The 25,224-nt window shown below is 39.2% G+C and overlaps 1 protein-coding gene across 1 annotated transcript in view; it reads right to left on the bottom strand.

The window, feature by feature from the left end:
* GUCY2F (guanylate cyclase 2F, retinal) overlaps nt 1-25,224 on the bottom strand; it is a 135,014-nt gene that overhangs the window by 85,256 nt on the left and 24,534 nt on the right. The window contains 4 exon segments of the mRNA XM_054580399.1: nt 2,870-2,899; nt 2,901-2,970; nt 13,623-13,707; nt 15,579-15,924. Coding sequence (XP_054436374.1) covers nt 2,870-2,899; nt 2,901-2,970; nt 13,623-13,707; nt 15,579-15,924 — 531 coding nt within the window.

Raw genomic sequence — 25,224 nt, 5'->3', positions numbered from 1 at the left:
GCTTAAGAACTTCTGTGACAACTTTAAATGTACCAACATCCAAATCACAGGAGTGCCAGAAGGAGAAGAGGAAAAGCAAGAAATTCAAAACTTATTTGAAATAATAATTAAAGAAAAATTCCCCAATCTGCTGAAGGAAATACGCCTACAATTCCAGGAAACACAGAGAGTCCCAAACAAGTTGGACCCAAAAAGGCCCACAGGAAGACACAGCATAATTAAAATGCCAAAGGTTAAAGATAAAGAGAAGATGTTAAAAGCAGCAAGATAAAACAAGAGAGTAACCTACAAAGGAGTGCCCATAAGGCTATCAGCTGATTTCTCAAAAGAAACATTGCAGGCGAGAAGGGACTGACTAGAAGTATACAAAGAGATGAAAAGCAAGGACCTATATCAAGATTACTCTATCCAGCAAAGCTATTATTTAGAATAGAAGGGCAGGTACTTCCTAGACAAGGTAAAGCTAAAGGAGTTCATCATCACCAAGCCCTTGTTGTATGTAATGTCGAAGGGACTTATCTAAGAAAAAGAATATCAAAACTATGAACAGTAAAATGACAACAAATACAAATATCAACAACAGAATCTAAATAAAGAAAAACAAACTGGGCAAGAACCTAGAACAGGAGCAGAGTCATAGAGGTGAAAATAACACAGAGGGTTGACAGTGGGGAGCGGGGGAGAATAGGGGAAAATGTACAAGGAATATGAAGTGTAGTTGATGGGTACAAAATAGATGGGAGTATTGGGAATAGTATGGGAAGTGGAGAAGTGAAAGAACTAATATGTGCGACCCATGGACATGAACTAAGGAGGTGATTGCTGGAGGCAATGGGGGTACCAGGTAGAAGGGGACAAAGGGGAAAAATCAGGACAACTGTAATAGCATAATCAATAAAATATACTTAAAAGAGATTTATTGCAAAAACATAGGTGTATTGCTTTTGATAAAAACTATGCTCCATATTTCTCCCTTTGTACAATAACTTCTAGTCATCTGCCTTTACTACTGATCATCCATTTCTGGATAAAAATATTTCATCGCAGAATTAAATACTTGTCCTTTTGTATCACGTTATCTATTGGGATTGCTGTAGAGCTTGCACTTCAGTATCTACCCTTTCTAATTGAGGTGGGAAATTTCATACAAGGCATATTGAGTGTGGCAAATTCAGACAAATTCACCACCTTAGGGTACTCCAGTGGCTTCAAAAATACAGGCTGTTATCAATACGTTTTTATGACATGAGGGTGGAATATGGCTTTTAGAGTAATAATTTTGGCATTCAACAATACATTTTCAGGAACATGATATCAACCTTACAGCAGGATATGATGATTTAAATAAGTAGGAGTTAGTATTGTAATTAAAATTAAATCAAGCAGCTGAACATTTTATTTGATTCTAACTGCACAAACTATTACCCTGTAAATCTATTCTCACCCCGCCAACTAGTTAAAGTACACTTTTCAGTGTTATATTTAAGCAAATGATCAGTTTGGCCACAGAGATAATTAATTCTCAGATCTAGTACATGGGTGTAGCAAAAGCAAAAATAGCACATGGGAATAATATGTCATGTTTGCATCCTCTCCCTACCTCCTGCCAACACCATACTAGAATTTGCAAAGACTAAGGTCTTTATTTTGGCTGTAAGGGCACAGAAACGCGCACTCTCCCATTGCTAGCTATATTTGACACAACTCTTCTCTACACATTCTCTTTACCAAGCTTTGTTTATGCTGTTTTCTCTGCCTAGGATGCCTATAGGAGCCAGATGGGTAATATAAATTGATTAAATAGGCTGAGTATAAGACAATAGAGTGTGTTGGGAACTGTGTCAAGCTGCAGGATGTATACCTTTTCCAAAAGGAGCACCTACTACTTAGTTCCAATGAATTGTCACAATGATACCAAAGGTTGATAAATCATCCAACCTTTTAAAGAACACTGAAAAAATCCACATTCCTATGGAAAATGTGTAATCTCACAATTTCAAAAATCTGTCTACTAATTTTTGTAACCATAAGGAGCGAACAACAGTGGTTATAAGTTTCTGACCTGTGATCTAGAAAAATCCTATTCCTTCTTTAAGGCACAGCTTCAGTGCTGGGTCTCTGAAAGGATTTTCTCCACTGATCTGTCTCCTCTGAAGTTCCACCATATTTCTAGTGTCTTTTGTCCAATAGGCTATCTATCAACTTTTTTGTATAGTATGATTTGCTTCTCTGACTTGACTGTAATCTCCTTGAAGGCAGGGACTATATGCCATCTCTAGTGCAGAGCCAGTATATAGTAGCAAGCACTCAATAAAGATCCAATTACAACACAGTCACAATCAGACCAAAATCCCTGGTGAAGCCCAATTCTCTTTCACTAGTTGATTCATTCACAAAACTTTTACAAACACCTATTATACTATAAGCACCATGTCAAGTGCTATGGGCTAACATTAAAAAAAAATATGTATCTCTGTAAAAACTACACTATAGCTCAAAGTGTGCTGCATCACTTTCACATAACTGTTCTAAGACAGAACAATAGAAATGTAACACAAGCCACATACGTAATTTTAAGTTTTCTAATAGGTATGTTAAAAAACTTAAGAAGAAAAAACGTGAGATTACTTTTGACAATAGACTTTAACCCAATAGGTCCAAAGTATTATCATTTTTGAGATATAATTAATATATTTTTAAAATTTAATGATATATTTTACATGTTTTTGTAGTCTTCTAAATCCAGTGTATATTTTACTCTTACAGCACATCTCAATTCAGACTAGCCACATGTCAAGTGTTCAGCAATCACTTGTGGCTTGTGGATACCATATTGGACAGTTCAGCAAGAGGAAGGGAAGCTCCTTACCTTATTGCCAAAATGGGGATTGATAAATAAATGTCACAGTGTCCAAAGTCAGTAGAATTCTGTTGGGCCCTTTAATCAACTGGATTTTATTTATACAATGCCTGAAACAAGCATAATATCAGAGGGTCATAGGGGGCTGGATGTTTTTCAAATCCAAGGTACATTTGCCCTGTGATAGAAGTTAAAAAATACACAAGATAATTGAGGGAATAACCACACTTGGATCTTTACCATAGTGCCCACAACAAAGAGAGGCAGCAACCCTGATCTTCACAAGTTGCAGAGTTACAAAGACGAAAAGAGAAAAGTGAAAATACTATTGAAGAGACATCAAAGGAAGGGATGAAGGTGTTGCATGGGGATAGTATCTGAGACCAAAAAAGCGATGTTCCCACCACAAGAGCACATTCCAAAACATCACTTCTGAATACTTTTAAAGAACTCAACACCCTTTCTCACATGCTAGAGCGTATATTCTAATAATACCAGAGCCAAAAATCATTAATCTCCATTTTACAGACATAAAAACACATTAAGGAAAAAACCAAAATTAAGCAAATTGTGTGAGATCCCCTAGCCTGAGGCAGAGCTGGAACTGGAATCCTTGGTCCTTCGCTGTGGACCCACAGTTCTGCCTACAAGACCACTTGCTTTGCGAAGTTGCATGTCTGCATTGCCAAAGTAGCAGTTTGAAAAGTGGAAAAATTCAATCAGTTGGTTGCTTTGTCTACATGATTCCAGACAAGTGGGCTGACTGGCTTTTTTTTTTCTTTTACTGAATTGTTCTCTTGTCTGAGCATTACATAGACACAGTTTACAACGGATTCTCTCCAAGTGCCTATTAATTTGCAGTGAATGTAACTATTTCTTATAAATCAATTACTAGACACATAGGAGAGTGTATGATGTCTAATCACATAGCCAAGTTGGTCACCTTAGTTGAGCTGATGGGTCAATTTGAGGACTTGGAGAGAATTTTGGATTAGTTCATGTTGGTTGTTTTGTTCTGTTTTGCCTTGTGAGTCTGATAGCTACCATTTGACTTTATTTCTCCATAGGCCCTTAATGGTCACCCTATGGAATGTACTAGACCTGAGTGTCAGAGTGGGGAAAACAACCACTGATCAATGTGCTTTGTCAAGTTGCTTTAAGAAATCTACAGAAAAGAACTGCTTTGGAGAGAAGATGGCGGAGGAGTGAATGGGAGTCATGCTGACCTCCTCCCAAGACCAAACAGGAATTGCAACTAAATAGTGGAGTAATCACCTGGAAAACAATGGAACCATAGTGGAAGAGGAGCCTTGGAGCCGCAGACAGTGGATTAGACTCTCACACATCCCAACGGGTGAGAAGTGCGGTGGAGGCTCGAGAGGGTGGGCTGGGTGCCCACGGGCACTGGCACCAGAGGGACAATGAAACGGCCAGTGAGGTTCCCCCGAGAAGAATGGGGTCTGAATCATAAACAGGGACCCCTAAACTACAGCAGCTAAAACCAAGAAACTACAGACAAAACGCAACCCTGAAAACCTTAGGGGCGCTCTCTGCCAGAGACAGGTGGCTAGGGATGCAAAGAGACATTTAAAGGGCCAACGCAAAAATTGCAGTGGCAGCCACCCTCCTTGATCTCTGGGCAGAGGCGGCAGCAGGGTGGGCTGGTGCCTGGGAAAAGACTGGTGAGGAAAACTTTGTGAAGAAAACTGACACAACCGCCGGTGGAGCCCAGGTGATAACGCACCTCCCAATCTGCAGCTACCATCTCCATCAGGCATAAGGGAATCAATTAACCTGCCCTTTGTGTGCTCTGCACACAGCTTGTGCATGTGAGCTGGGGAACTGTGTGCAGACTGGCTGGGAGAGCCTTGAGGAGAGACTGGACATGGAGGCGTTGGGGAAAGAACGGGAGGAGGAACTGGGGAGTCCCTGCTCCCTCCCCATTCTGTAGTCTCCACTGTGGACAGGAAAGGTGCGACCCCAAAGAGGCAGAAGCAGGGTGCGCATGACCCAGACTGCCTGCTATTGAAACGCAGTCCGCACAAGGGGTGGATCCTTGGCTGATGGGGTCATGGAACTGCCCAGAGGCCCCTGAGGAGAGTCTGGAAATGGAGGCATTGGGGAAAGAACAGGAGTAGGAACCAAGGGAATCCCAACTCTCTCCCCATTCCGAAGTCACCATTGTGTGTAGGCAGGCCACGTCCCCAAATAGGCAGAAGAGGGATGCGCAGGAACCAGACTGCCTGCGATTAAAACGCAGGCCACACAGGTGGTGTATCCTTGGCCGAAGAATCACAGAACTGCCCAGAGACCCCTAAGGAGACTCTAGAAACGGAGGTGTTGGGGAAAGAACTGGAGGAGGAACCGGGGAGTAAGGACTCCATCTCCTTACCTTAGTCTCCATTGCATGGGAAGAGGTCACACCCCCAAAGAGCCAAAAGTGGAAAAGACAACATAGACACCCCAAAAAAACCCAGTGCAGGCGTGCACACTTGCGCCGAGTGACCGGCGAGAGTTGGCGAGCATGTGTGTGACCCGTGAGGGCTGGCGAACGCTTGTACCAGCCAGCAAGGCCTCCCACAGATTGGAATAGATATGGCCTGTGAGGGAGTGCAAAGAGCGGCAAGGGCAGGCGTAAATTGACCGGCCTGCCCACAATTGCGGAGCGGCCCACAAAATTAGTGAATCCCCAGCCAAAGGGGTCACAGAGAAGCCCAGAGTCCCTGGAGGAGGGACCAGAGACAGGATTAACCAGAGAGTCCTGGAGCTGACTTCCTCACACTTCCATAGTGTCCATTTGGCAAGGAAAGCAACATACCCAAAGGGCGAAAAGCGGTGAAAACACACAATACAAGAAACTAAACTGACCAGTGTCGGGGAGGACACCGGCCAGATGGTCCACATGAGTACGCAAGGTCGCGAATAAGCCCCATGGTCTGGAGCAAGCACATGCAAGCCCAGGCGGGCGGGGGATCTTGCCATGCCGGGAGCACGCTAAAGTAGTGGGCGTGAAAGCGCAGACAGATCCCAAAAAATAGCCCAGCCCTGACCGAAGGGGTCACAGAGCTGCCCCAAGCAGGAGTCAGACACAGACAGTACTCTCCTGGAAGGCTCAAACAAACCCAAGGTCATATATGGTCAACAACTGACATCATCAGAGGCAGGCCCAGAAACAAAAGTAAAGGACAAAAATATTTAACAGACTCTCACAAAAATGGGGAGAAAAAGAAGTTCCCCCCAAATGAGTGAAAAACGGGACTCCCCACAGAGACAGCTCAATGAAATAGAGGCAAGGGAACTATCAGATATTGAATCCAAAACAATGGTTCTAAAAAGATCAATGAGCTCAGCCAGCTCAAAGAGAACTATGAGAAACTGCAGAGAAACTATGAGGATCTTACAGCAAACTATATCAACCTGGAAAAGGACATAGAAACTATCAAGAATACACAAAGGATATGAAGAATACCATTTCTGAATTGAAGAACACAGTAGAAGGAACCCAAAGCAGGCTGGATGAAGCCGAGGATCGAATCAGTGAGATAGAGGACAAGGTAGAAAGAAGCTCCCAGAACGAACAAGAAATGGAAAAGGCTCAAAAAGAATGAAGAGGCATTTTGGGAAATGCAGGACAACCTGAAACGCAATAATATCCGTATAATAGGGATCCCAGAAGGAGAAGAAGAGGAGTAAGGGATAGAGAACCTCCTCGCAAAAGTAATGATGGAAAATTTCCCTAATTTGAGGAGAGAAAGGCTCTCATGGATCCAGGAGGCACAGAGGACCCCACTCGAGAGGGACTCAAAGAGGGCCACTCCAAGACACATCATCATTAAAAAGGCAACTATCAAAGACAAAGAGGGAATCCCCAAGGCAGCAAGGGAAAAGGAGAAAGTGACATACAAGGGGACCCCGATACATCTACGAGCTGACTTCTCAACAGAAACACTACAAGCCAGAAGGGAATGGCAACAAATATTCCAAGCCATGAAAAGCGAGGGCTTACAGCCAAGGCTGCTCTACCCAGCAAGGCTCTCAATTAAAATAGAAGGAGATGTACAAAAATACCTTTGATTTCTGAATGTTGACTTTGTATCCTGCTGTTTTGCCAAATTCACTTATAAGGTTGAGGAGTTTTTTGGTAGAGCCTACAGGGTTCTCTATGTACACTATCATGTCATCTGCAAACAATGAGAGTTTTACTTCCACCTTTCCTATTTGGATGCCTTTTATCTCTTTCTCTTGTCTGACCACTGTGGCTAGGACTTCCAATACGATGTTGAAAATGAGCGGTGAGAGCGGACATCCTTGTCGTGTTCCTGATCTTAGTGGGAAAGCTTTCAGTTTTTGCCCATTGAGTATGATATTAGCTGTAGGTTTTTCATATATGGCCTTTATTACATTCAGGAATGCCCCATTTATTCCCATTTTGCTGAGTGTTTTGATCAAAAATGGGTGCTGTACCTTGTCAAATGCTTTTTCTGCATCTATCGAGATGATCATGTGGTTTTTGTCTTTTCTTTTATTTATGTGATGTATCACGTTTACTGATTTGCGTATATTGAACCATCCCTGCATCCCTGGGATGAATCCCACTGGATCGTGGTGGATAATCTTTTGAATATATTGCTGGATGCGGTTTGCCAATATTTTGTTGAGGATTTTAGCATTTATGTTCATCAGCAAAATTGGCCTGTAGTTTTCTTTCTTTGTAGGGTCTTTATCTGGTTTTGGGATCAGGGTGATGCTGGCCTCATAGAAGGAGTCTGGGAGTCTTTCCTCCTCTTGGATTTTTTGGAATAGTCTGAGAAGGACAGGGGTTAGCTCTTCCTTAAATGTTTTGTAAAATTCTCCTGGGAAACCGTCTGGCCCTGGGCTTTTGTGTGCTGGGAGTTTCTTGAAGACTGCTTCAATTTCCCCAGCTGTTATCGGTCTGCTCAAGCTTTCTGTTTCTTCCTCCTTCAGTGTTGGATGATTATACTTTTCTAAAATTTGTCCATTTCATCAAGATTTTCAAATTTCTTGGCATAGAATTGTTCATAATAGTTTCTGATGATCGTTTGTATTTCTGTGTTATCAGTTGTTATTTCTCCTCTTTCATTTCTGATATTATTAATTTGGGTCCTCTCCCTTTTTTTCTTGATGAGTCTGCTAAAAGGCTTGTCAACGTTTTTTTACACCAGCAATGCAGTAGAAGAAGAAGAAATCAGAAAAAATATACCATTCTATATAGCACGAAAAAAGATAAAGTACCTAGGGATAAATTTAACCAAAGACACAAAAGACCTGTATGCAGAAAACTATACAACACTGAAAAAAGAAATTAAGGAAGACACAAATAAATGGAAGCATGTACCGTGCTCATGGATTGGAAGAATTAATATCATCAAAATGTCCATACTACCCAAAGCAATTTATAGATTCAACGCAATCCCTATTAAGATACCAATGACGTATTTCACAGAAATAGAACAGACATTTCAAAAATTTATATGGAACCATAAACGACCCCGAATAGCCGCAGCAATTTTGAGAAAGAAAACAAAGTAGGAGGGATCACAATACCAGACATCAAACTCTACTACAAAGCCACCATACTCAAAACAATCTGGTACTGGCACAAGAACAGACCCATAGACCAGTGGAACAGAATAGAAAGCCCAGAAATAAGCCCAGGTCTCTATGGACATCTAATATTCAACAAAAGGGGCAGAAGCATAAAATGGAGCAATAACAGCCTCTTCAACAAATGGTGTTGGGAGAGCTGGACGACTACATGCAAAAAATTGAAATTGGATCATCAGCTGACACCATACACAAAAATAAACTCAAGATGGATAAAAGACTTAAATATAACTCGCAACACCATAAAATTCCTCGAGGAGAACATTGGCAGGAAACTCTCAGATATCCCACGCAGCAATTTTTTCACTGATATGTCTCCTAAAGCAAGGGACATAAAGGAAAGAATAAACAAGTGGGACCTCATCAAAATAAGAAGCTTCTGCATGGCTAAAGAAAACATCAGCAAAATGAAAAGGGAGCCAACCATATGGGAAAATATATTTGCTAATCATACATCAGATAGAGGTTTGATCCCCAAGATATATAAAGAACTCACTCGACTCCACTCCAAGAAGACAAACGATCCAATCAAAAAGTGGGCAAAGGACCTGGGCAGACGCTTTTCCAAGGAGGAGATACAGAAGGCCCAGAGGCATTTGAAAGGATGCTCAGCATCACTAGCCATCAGAGAAATGCAGATCAAAAGCACCATGAGGTACCACCTCACACCGTTCAGAATGGCCATCATAAACAGATCCACAAACAACAGGAGCTGGCGAGGCTGTGGAGAAGTGGGAACCCTAGTCCACTGTTGGTGGGAATGCAGACTGTTGCAGCCACTGTCGAAAGCAATGTGGAATTTCCTCAGAAAGCTGAAAATGGAACTGCCTTTGGATCCAGTGATTCCCCTGCTGGGACTATACCCTAAGAATACCAAAACACCAATACAAAAGAATCTATGCTCCCCAACGTTCATAGCAGCACAATTTACAATAGCCAAGTGTTGGGAGCAACCTAAATGTCCGTCTGTAGATGATTGGATCAAAAAATCATGGTACATATACACAATGGAATATTACGCAGCAGAAAGTAAAAAAAAAGAACTACTAAACTTCGCAACAGCATGGATGGAACTGGAGAGCATTATGCTAAGCAAAATAAGCCAGGGGGCGAAAGACAAATACCATATGATCTCACCTATAAGTGGGACCTAACCGACAATACAAAGATGCAAGGAAAATAATACCAGCAACACTGAAAGGAAAAGAAACTAGCAGAGACAAGAGGGATGGAGGGAGGGGGGGCAGGGAAAAGGAAGGGAAGGGGAAAGTCAAGGAACATATAGCAAGGACTCATGGACAAAACCAAAGGGGAAGAGCTGAAGGAGGGAAGGAGAGAGGGGCAAGGGAAAGTGGTGGGGGGTAGGCAGAGACAAATGTATTTGAAAAAATAAATTAAAATAAAATTTTTTAAAAAAGTAAAAGAAATCTACAATGTCATTGAAGCTTTAAGTACCAACAATCTAGTCTGTTTTTCTCAGTGATTCCACTGGTTTGTAAACAGACAGTATCTTTCTATTGTCTGCCAACAAATATGTCCCTTATCACTGTAGGAGCTGCTGCCCTGCAGAGAAAATTAAAAGAGCTATGTGTGAATTTTTGGGTAGACCCCATCAATTGTTTGGCAAAGTAAAGCATCACTCCCTAACTTATCTGTTTCTTATGTGTAGTGAATTGTCTTAAAGCAAGCACACCTGTCAAAATAATCATGCTACAGAATACACTCAAGAAGAAAGAACTGGACTCACAATCCAAAGACCTGGGATATAGTTCAGATTCTGTCATTAATTAGCCAGAGGAGCTTGGGTAAATAATTTAACCTCTTCATGCCTTAGTGTCCTCATCTATTTAGAGAGATAATTGTCCTTGCATTATCTGCTTTTATATAGTTGTTTTGAAAAGCAAATTAAATAATGTATGTGAAAGTGCTTTGAAAAGCATGAAGCACTATGAAAAGTATAAGGGCTCATTATTATCATTATGATCATTAATATTATGAAGCACAGGAGAGCCTTATAGCAAGGAGAGGCAATCTGTTTCAGATGAGGTAAAAAGGAGGAGTTCAAAGAATCCTTTGTTTTGGGGTGGTTGGGTTCTTTGCAAGTCTTTCTGAAAAAAAAATATGAACAATCAAAACACAGAAAATGAAGGAACAGAGAGTCACTCTCCTGCAAGTAATCAAGATCTATTACAGAAACTCATCAGCCACTCAGCTCTTATGATTGCAGCCCTGTAGGCAGAGAGAAGGAGGTCGGCAGCAAAGAGAGGGCATCTTTTGTGCTTTGTTAGCTGAAGAACCAAGAAACAAGTGACTGTGAAAAATGATGTGCTTTTGTCCCATCTCTGAGTTTTTGGTGACCACTTCAAGTACCAATTGTCTCAAACTCATTTTCCTCTCCAATCATTTTCATCTCTAATCATGTCCCTCTCCAATCAGTTTCCTCTCCAATCTTCTCTGCCTTTCAGCCACAAACTACAAAACAAATCCCCCAACTCCATGTTTTTTTTTTCTTTTTTTCCTTCCTTTACCAAGAACTGTAGATTGGACTCACTCTAAACCCAAAGAACCAGTTCATTCCATGGGAAAGACCAGTGAGACCAGGCATTTGAGGGGGGATTAACAACTAACACCAACAGCTGAGTGATTCCATTTTCCACCTTACTATGGGATGTTTTGGCATTGGGTGGTCAGAGCCTATTCTCCTCAAATTTCCCTAAAGGGGGAAGCTTATTGATTGAATGAAATTTATTTTAACTAAGTAGCTAATGATCTTAATTAAATACTTTATTCTTTGGCAGCAGCTAAATTAAAGACATTAAATTTCTGTTGTGAGTAGGAATATATCACAGCCACAGAAATGAAAATACTTCCTCTGAAGTAACGTCTTTATTGATATAGTAGGTAGCTAGACAATTAGCAAAATTAGGGAAACAGGTATTATAGGGTGGGACCTTGCTCCCAGGGTGACCTTTCCTCCCATAGCATTTCACCAATCATGAGGTTTAGACCCCTTAACCTTTCATATCACTGGTAATTAGGTTCGGAGCCTCCCCTAACCTTTCCTTCCCTGGCATGTCACTAGTCATGTGGTAGACCCCATTAGAGGAAGAACAAGGGGCCTGGAGAAAATCCTCTTACAACTCCTGTACAGGCCCTTCCCTTCTTGTAAGCATTAAGCTCCCAGGACAATGAGGTTCTGGCCAACATCAAATAATCTTAGGAACAAAGCCTTGAGTCTGTTGACCACAGAGACAGTGTTTTGGTCGAATGAGAGATAACATCTAGACCTCAGCTGTGTTTCCCAGGCTCAGTAAAGCAGCAAAACCAAATGAAGCAACATGGTGGCTGACATCAGAACTAGCTGCAATGATTAATAACCCCCTGCCCTGGTGCTGACCAATCAGTAGAAACCACAACCCTGAAAGGACACACCTGGAAAGCTGGTGAATATTCTATCAAGATCCTTCCCTGAGACCTCCTCTAAAATCTCTGCCATTGGAAAACAGATAAAACCCCTTAAGATGAAGAACCCAATTTGCAGTCTCTCTGAAACACACCCGTACCTTTCCCCCTCTCCTTCCCACAGGCTCATTTTCTTTGCCTTTCTTTTTCCTGAGATCCAAGGGCACTTCTTTTGCCTCTGTAACTTGTTTCTTGAGACAACACAGCCCAGTTGGCTCATTTCTTCTACCTCTGTGACTTTCTAAACAAATTTCTTATGTCAGAGTTCTTGGCTCTGAATTGTTTCTTAGCCAAACTCAAGGACCAAGGTCTAATGTCACCAGTAACATTCTGGTACCATCTGCCATTAACATTTATCAAGTGTGTTTTAAGAATTCATAGGTTACCTACTATTCTGTGTGGCTTTACCAAGTTTCAAATTATGGGGAGAATAGATCATAGTGTTTTTTCACAGCAATGCCAACATATTAAACATTAAAAGCTATACCTGTTATAGTTTCAATCCAGGATTTCATGGTCATTAGAATATTAGTGCTGGAAGGGCTCTTAAAGATCATCTAGACCAATTCATTTTAAAATGAGAAAATTCTGGCCAAGAGAGATTTAGTGCCTGGTCCAAATTTATATAAGTACTCAATACACTTTAGACAGTCTTTCTTGAAATTCACCAAAATAGCTGCATTCCATTCCCTACCAATTTTGCATCACATTGCTGACAGAACCACCCTTACAAAGAGATAACAAAGGTGTGGTTTGCTGGGTGGAATGTGTAAAGTGGAGAGTTGTGTTTGATTTCATTCTTCACTTTCCCTAAATCATCCTAGTATGGGGGATGGTCTAACTGTTAAAATGCAAAGATTATAAGAAGAGGGTGTCACATTAAGCCACCTTCAGCCATTTATCCCTGGTCCTCAATTAGTTTATGAGAATAGTTGGTCGCCTATTAAGGGAGCTGAGGGAGGAAGACAAAGAATGGTGACAATGATGATGTTAATGATTACCTAGGAGAGCTTTGGTCCAAGAAAGAAAGACAGTAAAAATCTGGAATATGATACCTTGGGCAAAAGTCATGAGAGTGAAAGTGAGGATTATGAACTCCCAACAATCAGCAGGAGAGTCTCATCTGCTTGAGAAGGAGGTGAGGTTTGCCATTTGATGAGCACCTACTATGAGTCAGGTATTGTTCTAGGGACTTTAGTTTATTTAATCCCCATTACAGTCTTGTGAGTTAGTATCACTACCCCTAAATACTGGGTTCTAGTTAATTCTGCCTAATACTTGGAACTTGTTAATATACCTCTACTCCATTCCCTACAAGTCCATACCACTTAGGGAAGGAGATAGTTATAGAAGATACTGCCAGTACAAAAAAAGAGCACAGATAAGGAGCAGATAAGCCCTAAAGTACCAGTTCTCTTATTTTATGATAGCATTGAGATCCAGATTTACTCACAGGCAATAACACTGACAACACAGCTGAGGAAATTATTCTTGACATCATGAAAACACTTCACCCTAAACCGGGCTAGTAAGGATGGTAAATCACTATGGAAAAAAGAAAATCATTGGGTCATGTAATGAGGCAATCGCACTGCAACATGATTTCCTGGAAATCAATATTAACAAGGTTATTATGGGCTTATATTTTTAGATACAAAAACAAACAAAAATGTACTTTATAAAGTAAGTAAATCCATTAATAGACAGCAGGGCTATCAGCAAAGGAAGGCAGGCCATCACGGCAAAGGCAGGGTTGAAACCTGTAGAGAGCAAGAGGAAGAGGAAGAATGGCATTATCAGAGAGAGGCTGTAAATAAAAGGCACCACAGAGCAACTCCTGATGCTTTCTGGTGATTGACTCTAAAATCAAGCCACAACTACCATTTTTCTACAGCACAGTCTGTCTTGTTGACTTTATAGACACAGAAAGCAGTTTCACTATTCTGAAGCAAAACCACTCACCACCCTGACAATAACAAATCACACGGATTAAAGCTGATCTGGGTATTCCTTTGGAGGAAAAAGTCCATGGGTGGAAAACTTTGAGTATCTTATTTTAAGTTAGACAGCAATAGAGTTCTTCAGAATAAATATGTTAGCTCACTTGTGAAGGCTAAGTATTATGTTGCCTTGATAAAATGAAAGATCTTTTTAATTCACCTGAACCCATAGACCTAGTGAGGTTTTTTAAAATTTATTTATTGATTAGAGAGAGAGAGAGATCTATTTGTTATTACATTTAGTTATGAATTCATTGGTTGATTTTCATATGTGCCCTGACCAGGGAGAGAACCCACAACCTTGGAGTATTGGGACAACACTCTAACCAACTGAGCTACCTGGCCAGGGCAACCTCATGAGTTTTTGATGAAAAATATAGCACTTGTCCATCAAGGGTGAGTCCAGCTTTGACAATTAGTGTTTTCATCAGGATATAACTTGGCCTCTGGAAAATCTAAATATTTGCATGGATTATTAACATTTCAGGGGGGAAATATATGATGACGAGTAAAGAGGTAGCTGAGTATGTCATATGAAAGCAAAATAGAAATGAAAGTCTATTTCAAATATACACATTTTGTTTTAGGAGGTTGTGTCATACACTTAGAAAACAAAAATATGGATCCTTCCAAAGTTCCCCTCTGGCTCTCAGGGATTTGATGGAGTTTCCCCTCTTCTTCAGGCCAGAAGAGTTCCATCAATCAAACTGCAAGTATTTATTGAATGCTAACTGTGTCAGGCAGTTGGAGAGCATAAGAATTATTAGCTATGTTCCCTGCCCTCAGGGAGCAGTCTATTTGGGGCGGGGGAGACACAATCAATATACAAGAAAAAACTGGAAGCCAATTTTGTGCTAAGTTGTGAGGTACGGACTTTTAGTTCAATGGGATTTCAGAGAGGAGAGGGTGTAGATATGGTATTTATGTGCTAGAACCTGATCGACAGGATTTGGATATATCAAGGGAAGGATAGATGATCTTTCTAGCAGGGGGAGAAATAGCAGCCTACAAAAGATCAAGGAGAAGTCCCATGCCTTTCTCTTAATTAGAGTAAACACTCTGGGAGTGGGATTCTTAAAACAACTAGGGGATACAGAGAACAGACTCAGGGTTGCCAGATGGAAGGGTGGCTTGGGGAATGAATGAAAAAGTTGAAGGGATTAAGAACTACAAATTGGTAGCTATGTAATAGTCATGAGATGAAAAGTACAGCATAGGGAATGCAGTCAATAATATTGTAATAACTGTATGGTGCCAGGTGGCACTTGAAATATCACTTGAAATATCAGGTGGACTACTTGGTAAAGTATATGATTGCCTAAACATTACGCTGTACACCAGAAACTAATGAAAAATAATATTGAATATAAGCTGTAAATAAAAAATAAGATTTTAAATAAAAAAAACAAGCAGGGGAAGCTTTTAAATTATGGGTGATTATTTAAGACTGAGAAGTACCTCTCATTGTCCTTATTATCTTAAATTCACTACATAGGGTGCCAAGATATTTATGTCATCTGAATGCAAATGGTTGATTCTATGAGTGTTCCAATATGAAAATATGCTTTCCCCTAAAGAGGTTCCTTTGTAACCCAAATAAAGCAAATTGACTACCAGTGATTTCTCATTACCTCCTTAGCAGGCCTTCCTTTCTGCAAACCAGCATTTTGCATCTACTCAAGGGAGCTTAACCCCAGGGAAGTGAATGGGAGTCTCTCTGAACCATAGCTCCGTTTCCATGTCCACAGTGTAAGTACTATGGAGTTCCCATTCCTTCTTGTTGGTGTCCAGGATTACATATTCTGAAATTCCATTTCCATCTGTCTTTATCAACTGGCTGAATCCATAAAACTGCATATTTCTGGAATGCTTAACCAGGCTGGCAGCACTAGCCCATCCATTTTCTTTCATAGTACTATTCATGGCTTGCGTGATAAGGTAAATTGAATTGTAGATGGTTCTAAACAATGGTGAAACCTATTTTTAAAAATTATAATTATCTTGAGCTCTAGTCACCCTAGAGTAATCTCAGAGTGTATTCCAACTCTGTGTTCATTATAATGGGATGCACATCTGAGTGGAGGAGAGCTATGAAGACCAAGAAGGAAAAAAATATTTCAGAGGACTTGCTTGGTTTCTCACCTGAATTTTTCTGTTTTTCTCCCCCAGTCCTTCACATGTTTAAATACATCAAAAATGACGATTTTATAAGCAAACCAAGTCATACACAATATATTTTTATGTCCCTAAACAAAGAAAGTAATTTAGAGTTATAAGGGGCACTAAAATAACATGTATGGAATGGACAAGAGGCACTCAACGGATTATTTACCAGGTTAATTACGGATGCAGTATGCATGGTAAAATCACTTTGCTGGCACTACTAGAGTGGTAGGTGTGTGTGGTGAGACTGTAAATAATGTGCATCCACAATCCATGTCTTCTCCTGTCTTAGTTTAACAAGGCTATTCTTCTAGACACATGCTCCCCGGAGAAAGTGAACAGAAGAATACAGTTTTAAACACATAGTGTCTCCCACACATGTAGACATGCATACTAACACATACACATCCACAAATACAGAGCAAAATGTTGTAGTATATAGATAATGTGGGTTCAATCAAGAAACTTTGTATCTTATTGGTGTGCAAAGTAGAAAAGCCTTGGTGACAAGCCACTACTATGCAGTAAGGCTACTACAGTGGACATCATGACTATGCATGCTTTATAAATATGGTAAAAGCAATAGCATTTGTGTACTATGCCTGATACACTCCTCATTAACACTGTAAGTTTATTTTTGGGACAAACCTTGTATCTTTTTTCCCATAAAGGTAGGAAAGAAGAGGGCACAATCCCACCCTCCTTCCCCCTACACCAGCTATGACTTCATGGTTTTCCATAACATTTCACCTCTAGCATGGAGTTCAAGAAAGCTATGGTTGTGCCATTTAACTGAGCTTCAGGGAAAACTGATACTTACTACTTTGGTTTTACAAGGTCTAGAAAGCTATCCTCATGTGAGAACATTCATCTGAATTAAAGGATTTGTAATTGAGTGAGTCATTTTTGTGGTGGAAATACAAGATGCAGAGAGTTGTACCAGCTAACAGGACACTGCCATGCCTTAATGGCAGTAATGCCATTTTCTTCTCTACATAGGTTAATGTAGAGAAGAGGGTTTTCAAACTTGCCTGCACATTAGAATTATCCAAAGAGTGTCAAAAATACCATTGCCAAACCCAACCCAGACAAACAAAATGAGACACTAGGTTTGGGACCCAGTAATCAGTACTACTAAAAGTTCTGCAGGGAGTCTAATATGCATTTAGGGTTTAACATCAAGCGTGTAGAAGACAAACTGGTCTAATGCCAGACTGTTGGTCAAATCACATCTCCCCTCTCTCTGGGCTTCAAAAATGATACAGAATCATGAATTGTAAACCTTGGAGATCATCTGGTCTTAGTGTCTTTCTTTCTAGGTACAAAATGGAAACCTAGAGTAGTTAAGTGATTTTTCAAGGTCGCTCACCTAAGCATAAATTCAGGACTACAACCCAGGTCTCCTATTTCTTAGTTTAGCATTCTTGATTGAAAGAGATATTCCCTGTGATCCCTCCTAGTTCTGAACTCCTGTGAATTTTCCCAACTCTTGGTCTAATCCAGGGATCAAATTTACCTTGCAGCCATTCTTGTTTGGCCTAATATGGGTTATTCTTCATCTCTCTGATCTCTTAGCATTGGAGTGCCTCACAGCCCAGTCCTTTGCCTGCTTCTCTATATATACTCACTCCATTGGTAACCTCCTCTAATTATCTATGTCATAAATCTGAGATATACAGTTCCAGTTCAAGAATCTTTCCTAAATTCCATACTGATATAGTCAATGGCCTACTTTAATATCTCTACTTGAATGTTAAATTTTAAAGTACCCAAAATTGAAACCTTAATCATTACCTCAAATCCTCCTGCTCCATCTACAATGAGTCTTCTCCATTTTTTTTGCTAAAAGGTAGTCCATGCTTCTAGTCATTCAAGCCAAAAGCCTTACCTCAGATAACAGAGACAAACTAATAGCAGCACAGAAGTCAACACCTTAGTCTCCTGATCTTTATTCCAATAATCTCCCTTTACCACTCTGCTTTAACATACGCTGCTATACAAATAGGTAGGGTGAATGGATGACATGTGCTTCCACCAAGGCATCTACACTTAGTTGCCTAGAACACACTGAGGTCCCTTAAGGGGTTCTCACTAATTCTCTCTGCTGACATTCCCAGATACTTCATTTAATTTTCTTTAAGATTTCTGCAAGAGCCTGCCTGTTTTCTGGAGCTTTGGTAGGTTATGACAATAAATGAAGGCTGGAAGGCAGAGTATAAAATCAATACTAGTAAAATGAATGAGTAAGAAGCCACAAGGCAGCAAGCACCGGAAAGCAAGGAGAATGCTAGTATTCTGTTTTGAAAGGCACAGAGCTTTCTGGGAAAAGAGACTACATCTACCTATAGCCAAAAGCAAAGATTGATACCCTTAAAAACAATACCCGCACCTCTGAGTTGACCTATCTCAAAGGGTTTTCAGCTGACCATGTGACACTATCCTTTGTGCACTCTGATTGATCCCTGTTAGAGCTGACTGACACCAACTCATCAAGGTGACTGAAACCTGAACTCCATTCTTCAGGATTCTTTAGCCTCCACCACATACCAAACACTCATACACAAACACACATATGCATGCATGCACATACACACACAGCCACAAAGTATGGTAGAGGGACATGAAACTAAGGTGAAAAGCATAGCTGTAGCAACAGCATTCAGTTGCAAAACAGTGTCTGTCATAATGGCCCACTCTTACTGCAAGGGCCTGGATTTGTGTTCTAGCTGGTTTGTGTTCCTGTTTCACCCATTGTGCTCCTCAGAAATGGGAATTGTCCCTTCCTATAAATCAAAGGCACACTCTGTTAGCATTTGTTCACACACTCTGTTAGCATTTGTCACAAATGGTCTCCAGTTGCAGCTGCTGCAAATAATGAGAAAAGGAAGAGGTAGAGACTGGGACAGAGAAAAAGAAAAGACACTCTCAACAACCATCTGCACTGGCTTCTGACTACAACTCCAAAGAAAAACAGAATTGGCAGGAACTTCTGTCACACAGATGACCTTATTGACATCACATCCCAGAACTGGGAAATTACTGATGATTTGTCTTCTTATAGACTTGAACATTAATTAATTTTGAATGAACAATAACTGAAACTTATACGTGTCATTCATTGACTTTAGCTTGTCCTACCCTAAGCTTTTTGGAGCTTGTATCTGAGAAAGCGAGGTCTTATTCAAGAGCAGTGATATTTGCATTTGTTCACTATAATGGTTCATGCTGTTTTTAAGTTGACTATCATCAGTTCACATTTACTGAGTTTGAAAGACACAAAACTGGCTTCCAAAAATTTTTGTCCTTGGAAGCATGCATTAAAACATACCTGGCTTGGAAAGCATAACTTGAAGGACAAAATGGTAACATCACTTTCGAGCAAAAAGTCAGGAACGTGCAGAGAACGTGAAACCAAAGAGTAATTGAATTTCTGTTATTAAAGGCAGTACCCCCAACAATACATGATCTTAAACCTTGGATTTAGCCAAGAGATGGCTAATAGCCCAATCTGTTTCATATGATACTCATGATACAATACCCTTATTTTATATAAAGAATGAGGAACAAAGACAGTTAGTTGTAGCTACTGTGAGCTGCAGGCAACCTTTTCTGAAAACCTACGTGATGAGCCCCATCTTGGAATGTTCCAGTCCTAACTACATTCCCTTCAGCTTAGCAACCCAGGCACCTATAATTAGGGTAATAGAAAACAATAGGTGCAAAGGCTTAAGGCCCTCCAGGCTTGCTGAGAAATAGAGGATTTCCTTTGCTTAGCCAAATAAGGCCCATTTAGAAAAAAAAAATCCAAAATGTGTGTTCCAGAAATATGTATTTGCAGCAGATAGAATTTCATTGAAAACAAGGGAATACAATAAAGGAGAAGAATGCAGGCACTAAAACATTTCAGAAGTCTGGTCTGTGCCAAAATATAAAGGCACAAAGTGATAATCCTTGCCCAATTATCCTGAGACCAAATTAGGAAATTTGTCACTGGTGTCCCACTACCCTAATCTCTCCATTCTGATTTATTGTTCTTTTTTAATGGGTCCTCATAAAGCCCTATCACCTGCTATATCACAGGAAACAATCCGATAAACCCATTCAAATCAAAGTATTAGTCATTTAGTAATGTTACTTTCTTTGAATAAAGCATTAGACATGGGACACAGTGTAACTTTATTTTTTTTAAAGGTTGTGTTGTTCAGGTCAGGTTTTGGTAGCAGACTTGGGTTGGAATCCTAGCTCTGCCACTCGCCAGCTGTTTGGTCTTGGGCCAGTTACCTTGTGCCTCAGTTTCATTGTCCATATAATAGAGCTATTAATACCTAATCTTTAGGCTTGGTCTGAAGATTCCATGGGATCATTTATGTGAACTATCATTGTGCAGAGTAAGTACTGAATGCATGATAGCTGCTATTGTTTGCATTTCAGAAGAGGAGCACAGGGCTCTAGTAATATCATCCTGGAATTGCAGTGTTCAAATCTCTTGTCCCAGTCTTAAATTTGTGACCAATAAGTAATAAAGTCTCAGTTTTATACCGACTGTCTTAGCATCCTGAAATTGTAAAACTGCTCCCTTTCACTGGGGAAAGATCTTATTTCTATTTTGTTCTCCATTATCTTACCTGCAGAGTGCCTAGCCCATACTAATGATAAAAAAATATTAGCGATAATAATATTTATTGAGAAGTTTTAGATGCCAGGCAAGCTGTTATGTGTATTAACTCATTTAATCCTCACAACAAAGCTATGAGGTAGGTATTATTATTATTATTTTCCATTAAAAATGAAAAGAAGATGCAGAGCTGAAGTAAATTTACAGCAATCCACCGTCAAAGCTCATGCTCTTAATTACCATGCAATATCTGAGCTTAATAAATATTTGCTTAATTAATGGTTGTGGTAAACTCACCAACGAAAAATATCATATACAACCTTTTGTAACTTTTTTCCTTTGTGACTTCCTGCTTAAAGATAATTAAGTCAAAATTTTTTTCTTCACTCCCTTCCTCCTCCTAAACATCACTCCTAAACAACAAAGGGAACAAGGAACAAAAACTCTAAACTTCCATAGCTAATGGCATTAACGAGTCTGTAACCCTAAACCACAAAAAATGAAGATGAAAAGCTGCTACAGGAGTGGCAACTAATTTAGCAGAGTGGAGGGTGATTAAACCTAAGTACTTGAAGAGGTGAATATTGGTAAGCAACAAGCAGATTTGCCCCCTGAGAATCCAGGAAAGGCTTGGGAATTAGAGGCGCCAATTACTATGGAAGTGGGGGTAAGGAGGTGAGGAAGAGCTCTAAAAGAGGGAGAGCTGTTTGAGTGTCTGTATATGGAGCTGTTAGACATCCGCCAGCCTCACTTCTACTAAGGACAGTCAGATCTCCACAGGAAATTCCAAGCAGCTCCAGGGATGGACTTGACCCAAAGGAAAATGGGAATTAGGTGGGCCACAAAAAAGAGTAAAGAAGTTAAAGTCTTCATACTTACTGGTGAAGAGTCCCAGTCTCATTCCCCTAACATGGCTCATAGAATACTGCAGCCAGGATTATGACTTCTAAGAAGGGGACTGGAGCATTCTTCTTTGAAGAAGCGACTAGCCCAAGAGGCAAGGCCTACAGATATTAGCAAAAAACAAAAATAAAAACAAAACAGCTGGTTAGCCATGGTTAGCCAGTTGTCCTATACTGAAACCCACTGGTCAACATTCCTATCATGCACATACACCTTAAAATCCACCTTTTAGAGCTTAACTCTTAAATGTGAACAGACAGCCAGAATCACCAAATACTTAAGGAAATCTCCCAACATGAAATAGAAAGACCAAAACAAAGAAACATGAAAAATTAGGAACTGAGGAAAACACAGAGAACAGAAGAAAACTCCAAAGGAACTCTATCAAACATCTTCAGAGAAATAAGAGAAAATACTATATTCATGAAACAAAGGCATAATGTTATTAAAATAGAGTAATAAAACAATAAGAATTGACACTTAGGAATTAAAAATATGATAACAAATGTTATTTTTAAATCAGCAAATAGTAAGAATACAATATTAAGGAACTCTTCCAGAAAGAAAAACTAAACAAGAGAAGATATAGATAATACAAGAGAAATAATAAGACAAAAAAAGATCAACCCAGGTAACCTTATATCCACGTGAGAGTATTTCCAGAGATAACAAAGATAATGTTGTTAGGGGAAATTTTCAAATAAATAACAAGAAAATTGTCTATGTAAAATGAGCGTCTAGATTGAAAGTCCCCACCAAATGTACAGCATAATACATGTCAGATATCATGATGAAATTTCATAATATCAAGAATAAAGAGATAATCTTAAAAGCTTCTAGGGGAGATAGGAAGGAATGAAAACAGGTTGCATCACAGGATCAGGAATAAGAATGACATTGGAGTTCTCAAGACCAGCAGTGGAAATTAGAAGACAATGTGCAATGTCTTCAAAATGCTGAGAGAAAATTATTTTTAACTTTTATTTAAATACTCAAACTATCAATAAATAGTAAAGATAGAATAATGACTTTGAGACATGGAAAATCTCAAAAATTTACCCTGTATATATTTCGTAGAAGCTACTAAAGGATGTACTCCACTGAATGAGTAAACTAAGAAAATAGGAGTCATAAGATTTATGAAACAGTGGACCTAGCACAGAAGAAAGATAAAATTTCCAGAGACATGAAAAGGGAGATCTTAGCACAACAGATGGGCAGCAGATTTAGGGAAACAAGTTTAGTTCAAAATATGAGGACAGAGAGCCTCAGGGATAACAAATGAAATTAATAAGGGATTTAACAGTGTTTCACCATCGTATAAAATTGTTTTGAGATGATTCTATAACCTTAACAGATAGTATGGAAAGACTTAGAAATTCAAATTAAGATAAACAAATTTAAAAATACACCAATTATGAACTCTAGTAAAAATCAAAGTTATTTTTTAAATGAATTATTACCATAATATATCACATGGGTCATCTATGAATTATATTTATATAAGTATATTAAAATACTAAATATAAAGATTGTGACATAACTATATTGAGCATTTGAAGAAAGATAAGGAAGTATATGAGACACCAATTCTGAGCTATAATAGAAAATCAATTAATAGTGTCCAAAATTGATCAATCAATAGACCAGTAGCAGGATGATACTTAGAAATATAGAGGTACATACCAGAATAAAGAGCTAAAAGACATGAACTGCTGCTTCTGATGAAGGGTGGGAGGAAGGCCTAGGGACTGCTTTGTTGATTTTTGTAACTTTTAGTATTTTCTTACTTTTAAATTTAGGTACATTTATCACTTACATAGTTTTTTTGTTTGTTTTACCTTTTAAAGAATCAAGGATATAAAAGAAAAGAGGTTGCAAACCATTCCTATAGGCAATATAGCCATGTATAGACATTTCAATTTTGCTGTAAGTTACTAGGCAAGACAAAAATTACTGCCATCTTTTTCATAAATTTGTTTAATCATTTACTACCTGTGTCTCTCACTAGAATTTAAGCACCATAAAAGTAGGACCAAGTAGTGTACTAGTAAATGTTTAACATTTCTATGAGAAAGGGAAAAAGCTGTTAATTTTATCATTTACCAATTTATCTGGTGTAAATAATGCCTGATTTGAAGCTACCGACATGATGCTGCTGACACTAAGGTGGGAAAAGATGCCCACAATCGGCTTTTTGTTTGTTTTTTATTTTTTCAATTACAGTTTACATTCAATATTATTTTTTATTAGTTTCAGGTGTACAGCATAGTGGTTAGACAGTCATAGATTTACAAAGAGGTCCCCCCTACCCCTGATATTTCCAGTACCACCACAGAATTTTTGTCAGTTGTGTGTTGTAGCCAATTGATTTTTATAGACTGGCTCCAACAATTTGCACACAATTGGCTTTTGTGGACTGGCTCTAACATATAACTGGAAAAACCCTGTCTTGTTCACTGTTCTATCTGGAGTTCAACATAGTGCATGACACATAGCAGGTGCTCAATAAATAGTTACTGATCTACTGACTGAATGGGGGAAAAACAACAGGAGCTCAGAGATAAGTGAACATTGAATTACATAATTTTATCTGAGAAAATACCATTTGGGAATCTAAAAGTAAAATAATTTTGAAAGCTAGAACTATCAAGCATCTCTGCCAGTAATTAGAAAATGAGAGAGTAGGAAGCTGAAGTCAGATTGTAATTTAATGGTAAGTCACCATCAATCAATAAGATAATTCTGGACCCAAAGGAGAGAAAGTATAAAGAAAGGTAGCTATGAACCAGGCAGTCTGCTAGGCACTTTATAGATGTTACTTTGTTTAATCTTCACAATAATCCTAGAAGATGTAGCTCACTGGTCCATTGTACAGATGGGAAAACTGAGACTCAAAAAGTCTAAGTAATCTACCCACTATGCTGAACACCTAAAACTAATAAAAAAAATTGTTAACTGTAATTGGAAAAAAAGTCTAAGTACTTGCTCCAAAACACACAGCTAGTAAGAATGAGAGCTGAGATTTACCCAAGTTTGTCTAACTCCTAATCATATGCTGTTTCTGCTATACCAGCTCCCTTAAAAAATACCTTTGAGCAAGTTAATTTCAAAATGGAGATGGGGAGCTTTGTTTATCATGAATGTGAAGATAATTGTCTCACTCTTTATCATTCTTTGGTTATGAAGGTAAAGCCTAGCCACCTGCGAAGTAGAGGGAGAAGTGCATCTAAACAAGCTTTTTTATAAGCTTTGTTGTCTTTGTTTTAGCTCCATCTCCTTGCTTCAAGCTGAGTACAAGTTGCCTAGCAACCAAGCTAATGGCATTTTTTGCCTTAATTACCTTTTCCACAAGCTCAAAGAGATTAAATCAAATATTAAGAGTAGAAGGTCTCAGTTTTGGGTGTCAAAATATCTGCTTACATATATGTACAATACATATGTGTGCATGCATGCACATGTGCATGTGCACACACACATGCATCTTCCTCCTTTCCTAAATCCTGTATTTAAAATACAAAGATGACCTAGTCTATATCTATGTGATGCCATATGATTGGCTAAAAGTACAAAAATTAACCATCTTGTCACATGCC

Source organism: Pteronotus mesoamericanus, unplaced genomic scaffold (genome assembly GCF_021234165.1).
Source record: "Pteronotus mesoamericanus isolate MK-2021 breed Mesoamerican mustached bat unplaced genomic scaffold, CSHL_Meso_final contig_58, whole genome shotgun sequence".
Lineage (NCBI taxonomy): Eukaryota > Metazoa > Chordata > Mammalia > Chiroptera > Mormoopidae > Pteronotus > Pteronotus mesoamericanus.
This window is presented reverse-complemented; position numbering and strand designations above follow the sequence as displayed.